The 5,783-nt window shown below is 42.5% G+C and overlaps 1 protein-coding gene across 1 annotated transcript in view; it reads right to left on the reverse strand.

Annotated features, from left to right (window-relative positions):
- LOC106807466 (endoplasmic reticulum lectin 1-like) overlaps window positions 1-3,951 on the reverse strand; it is a 21,794-nt gene extending 17,843 nt beyond the window's left edge. Inside the window, exon 1 of the mRNA XM_014809799.1 lies at window positions 3,738-3,951. Within this exon, the coding sequence (XP_014665285.1) occupies window positions 3,738-3,896 (159 nt within the window). The 5' untranslated portion in view covers window positions 3,897-3,951. The remainder of the gene's footprint in view (window positions 1-3,737) is intronic.
- Between the last annotated feature and the right edge of the window lie 1,832 nt (window positions 3,952-5,783).

Genomic DNA, 5,783 nt, shown 5'->3' on the forward strand with positions numbered 1-5,783 from the left:
GTACTCTTGATGAGGACTGAATGCCACTTTTACACTTTTTAGAAACACAAAGTATCGCCGACCAAACATGCACTAATTGTACTCATATCTATATCCCTCGGGTGTGTAGTTGCGAATTTCTTGTCTTCGTCGGCCTCGCCAATTACGTTAAAGTGGTTACGTGAATGATGTAACACACTACTCAGGGCTTGAAACTAACCTAAAACTTTCACTTAGCCAGCAGGGCTAGTGACCTGTAAATCTTACTAGCCCTTAAAAATATTCTCCAGCCCTTACTTTCTGAAGTGCCGCGCTGAGGCTACGCAGTGAGTAAATTTTGCCATTTGCGGGGAGGTGGGGGGGGGGGGTGAGGTGGGTGGATCTGGGTTTTGATTTTAGACGCTCCGAGATGCATTCTGCGAAATTCCTTGACTGTGAAAATTTAGATTCAGCATATATTCAGTATATATATATATATATATATATATATATATATTATATATATTATATATATATATATAAATATACAATAATATATATATTATATATCAAGAGCCAGGGAATAATTTCCCGGTATCGCATCGCAATTCGCGATGTATTTTCAGCCATTTGCTACGCATATTTTTTTATGAATCGCAGTTTGTGCATGCAGCCCATGCGAGATGTAAACGGAAACATACACTGTTACAATTTACTTTTATTCTCGGGCTGCTTTGCAGCGAAAAAAATCACCGGGCGGCGAGCGATTTCGCTCCCGTCAGCTTTCAAAGCGCTCTGGTAACAACAATTACGAGAGCGAAAATTTTGGAAGCTACGAGAAAAAATCGCTCCCGTGCGCCGCAGCGTTACGACCCGTTCCTCAACGTAGACAGCTAGGGTATTCCAAAACATCTAGAGCTGCATGAACTCCCTCAACGCATGATTCGCCACACGAAACAAAAACTCGCGATAGTCTATAAGAAATCAATGTGTTTTTATAACCGCGTAACAATAAGTTTATATATCGCAGGGGTTATTGTGGGAAGTGGTGCACGACCAGTCACACCTGACACGCACGTAATCAAAGCTGTTTTCTGAATTCGTTACGTAGAAAGTGGACTGTTTTTATTCAGGTAGATATTTAGAGAGAAATGTAAACTGTATATACTTGAAGATTCTAGGCACTTGTAACTTGTGGATCGCGGCAGCATTGATAGATCTATGCATGCGGGGTACGCGTGGACTGGGGAGAGAAAAACGAAAGTAAAACCTTACCAGAAGCTCCCCGACATTCCTAGAGATTGAAACATTATTTGACCAACTCTAATTAAGTTACATCAAGAGTTATGAAGACACTATTGTCTTCATTAAACTCCTTGTTATGCGTATGCTGTTTTAATTCACATGGTTATCTTTATATTACTATTTTGTTACTCACTGCTAGTAAATAAGCTGACCACCAAATTTTTGTGCAGGTCCACAACTTTCTGAAGTTGGTGGTCCTGCTGTCCACTAGATTTTCAGCCGAAATTCGAACCCTGCGCGTGCCGGGGCTCGACAAACCGCTTGCCCGATGGCCCGGGGCAAGCAAAATTCGCGGGAAGGTAGTTTGAATTGCACTTCCCTGTTTGGGCAAGCAAGTTTTTATTGATATGGCTAGACATAACGGATTTGAATTAAAAACAATGCGAATGAGACAATCAGTGCATACAGTCATACTTTGTAACACAACATGCATACAGCAACATGTAAACCCGGCCTCCTGATTTTGTCACCATTAGGCATAATTTGTGACCTCGTCGCGATTTCGCCAAAGCATAATCTTGACTTTTTGTTTGGGAAACACCTTTACGATAATTAGACACAATTCTGGCTTCTGAGACATTATTAGAGGCAGTGCATCAAAATTATGAAATTTTTAACAAAATCATGCTATGAAAAAGTAGCTCTGGCCAAGCTTAAATAGCTCCCGTAAACAAAATTACGAGAGCCTCTTTTTTTCATACAAAATCAAAAAAGAGCTCTCGTAATAAAAAAAAGTATTTTTTAGGCTGCTGCTTTGCCCCGTCAATGAAATGCCACGTTACACCGATTTTATTGATTTCTTAACACCAAGGCCAACGTGACTTTTAACAATCCTGCACTCCCCCCCCCCGTACATCAATCCAATATGCCGCCCCAGGCACGTATACACAGCCACGCTGTGCTGCGCGCTGCGCGGCTCTCGCGGGCTGCTTTCTTCGTCGACTTTGATAATATAAAAGTGAGAGATGTCGTGGTCGAGGAGTCGGATAGCGCCCTTCACAATCGCTAGAACTGTATTTCATCAATGTTTGGATATATAACGTAAGGAACCAACATTTGATTAAAGTTCTAGACAATTATTTTTACTCGCCAACATGGCGAGTCAGCTAGCTTTCACTCGCCCGGCCCGATATTATTTTCAACTCGGACATTGGACGCGGGCGAGTGCCAAGTGCACGCCTGTTTAACGCTGCCGCGGCAGCGTGCAGAATCGCTAGTGTGTCCTAGGCTTAAGCTAGCTGTGCCCTGTCACAGGCCGACACGATAACAACGCCAAGCATGCACTGCGGTGTAAATTTGCACTGTGATTGTCTGAAAAATAATGCTATACAATTTATCAATTGCTATGCAAATTTTTATTTGTATAGCACATTTGCTATGCAAATTTTTGGCTGAAAATTGTTCCCTGAAGCAGCTAATAAATACCTAGAGTGTTACAACGGGAAAATACTGCCATTTCACGGCAATATTATTCTACTTTGTATGCGGTTCTAGACTAAGTTCATGGTATTGCGTTAAGCAGCATCCTTTGCTCTCTAAAATGAAGACAACCGCTCTGTCTCTACGATACTCCTAGCCGAGATATTGGAGCGTAATCATGGCCTCCCACAGGCCTCAGTAGAATAATATTGCCGTGAAATACATTATTTCCCAGTTTTTCCATTGGACACTCTAGGTGTATATTAGCCTTGATATATATACCAGTGCTCAATTTTAATGTTTTTTTGGGCAGTTGTCCGGAGCGACAACAAGGAGTATCATAGTGCTTGGTCGTCTCAGGGCGTGTTTTTTTACCGTACCACTAATTAATGCGTAAAATCGCCACCACACCATAGACGGTATTTGGGGTTCTTGTATATATAAGATAGCCGAGTCGGTGTACAGTTAGTGTGGGGTTCGGGACAGGTTGGCTGCTTGTACTTGTGTGTGGTCTGCAGTGCATGCGTGGTACGGTAAGGGTGTCCTGGTCGAATGGGAATTCTTGACGATCGAGATTTCCTCACTGTCAAACTTTTATTGTGGTGGAATTTAATCGGGGCGGAGGTAATCTAAACGGGGCGCAACGATTGAAACAGGGGGGAGTTTTCCCAAACGGGGCGCGCGCGCCCCGTTTGCGCAACGTAGGGAGAACCCTGAGTGGGATAGCGTGTACACACTGCAAATACTTGGCGCGGGCCTGGCGCGTGCTAGTTTAATACCATATCAAATTCGTACGGGGTATAACACTTTAACAGTGACCAGTGACAGTATGTCACTATGCGTGTAAGGCGTTGAAAAAAACTGGACCTGTACTCTGTAGGCTCAAGTGTCAATGTATGTTTGGACAATCCTGGTTTAGGACCCCGCGAATGTGTTTTCGCAAATGTGCTAAACTAATCCGATGTGCTAAACTAGTACTAGTAGTAGTAGGATTGTATTTGTATGTTCATGCCAATGGCAATATTCAATATATAATAATATTGCAATAAACGTACACCGCTAACGTGCAACTGGTTTACACGCTCCTGGAAAGGCCCAGGCCAAACAGGGCGATATAATATGGTGTCATCGAACTGCTTGAATGTGCCCGTTACACATAGTACATAACAAAACAAAACACAGCAAAAGCATTGAATGATCTGTACAAATAACATGTCGATTAAACGTAATATTTCATATTGGCGCTGATATCTGCCACATCTACGTCACCGTCGTGAAACTAGTTTGATATTCGATTCGCAAAAAGAGATAGGGTTGATAGAAAAAATAACTATTAGAAAATTAATTAGTCCTAAATATACAGATACTTGGGGTCTGGAAGTCTAGTTTATAAAATTAAATGTTTTTTTCACAATGTAGAACTATTCTGTTCAGTATTTGTCGGTATCGAAGCGCGTGCGCGTGCGTGTACGCCACATTTGGTTACTTTTCTGCTTTTGGGGCTCACACACTGATCTCTATAATATAATCTAATATATAATAAATAATAAATAAATATATATATGTATATATATATATAATAATAATATATATAATAATAATAATAATAATAATAAATAAATATAATATAATTATAGATCAGTAGGCTCTCTGGCAAGATGGTCCACAGCAACATCCACCAACCACCGACCATGCATAGACTGAGAATATCTCAGGCACTTGGGCCGTTTTAATAATAAAATCATGTTAGATAAACACAAGTTGTATTTCCGTAAAAGTCTATATGAGTATATCTGTAACGTTTGTGTTGTTCTCTCCATTGCCACGTAAATGGCGTTCAAATGTTCGATACCTGCAACACAGGTAAGGTGGCCCTGAGGTGGGCAACCACTGATCTCTATCACTGATCTCTATAATATAATATATAGTGATCTCTATAGGTGCGGGCGGCGCTACGTCACAGATCAGTAGTCACGTGACCACCAGCAGAACGCCGGTGAAAACAACACGATCGCGCCACTGGCGCCCATAGTGATTACTGCATAACGATACGAATTATCCGTCACTTGGTTGGAAGTTTTTAATAATTTTTTTCAATGTATATTTCTTCTAAATATGCCTTACGAGTATACAATAGGCCTCTTCTGTAGTTATACATATAACATTAGTAAGATAAATATGATACATTAAGATAGCATAATATAAATATTTAAGCTATTCTTAATTGTATTTGTCTTTGCTTGCATAAATTGAATAAAATTACCCCAGTCTCGGAAACAAAAACAAAGTTCCAAAGATTACAGAATGGCCACCCACTACAATCACTCACGTACGGCCACACGCGCAACACAGTGACATCACTCCACGCACTAACGCGAACCATACGCACACGCGACGGCGAGCACACACACGCATCATGCACAACAACACATCACACGCACACAGCAGTGACACAGTCTCACACCACACAGCACACAGCACATCTGTACACAGCATGACAACACTCACAACCACGACGCACACGCACAAACGACACCACCAACGCGCACACGACAGGCTCTGCATAGGACACACAAAACACAGCAGGCGCGCACGAACGCACGCTACCACGCCACGCGACAACGCACACCGTCCAGTGACACACTCGGACACACACGCACATCGCACACACAAACACAGCACGGCACCACGCACGACACACTCACATGCAACACGCATACTACACAACGGTTGACACAACTCACACGACACTACGCACTACAACGGTGACAACACAAACACGCACAACGTCACTCGCACCACATTTCAGTGACAGCAATCACTGAACCACACGCACACAAGCATATCTAACACGCACCACACCACCAAACACACAAGACACAATCAAACCGCACCCGCGCGGCGCCAGACGCAACGCAACGCACGCACTCGCACACACAGACACACAGCTACCACGGCACACGCACAATGCGCACAACACGGTCCGTGAACGCGACGAAGGGTCGTTGTCGTAACAGGTACTTACATGATATTACGCGAAAGTATTTTAAGGTTGGTTGTAGTATGATTTTATATTTTAATATGAGGTATGTTAGGGTGTA

This window comes from Priapulus caudatus, unplaced genomic scaffold (genome assembly GCF_000485595.1).
Source record: "Priapulus caudatus unplaced genomic scaffold, Priapulus_caudatus-5.0.1 Scaffold216, whole genome shotgun sequence".
In the NCBI taxonomy this organism is placed as follows: Eukaryota; Metazoa; Priapulida; class Priapulimorpha; order Priapulimorphida; family Priapulidae; genus Priapulus; species Priapulus caudatus.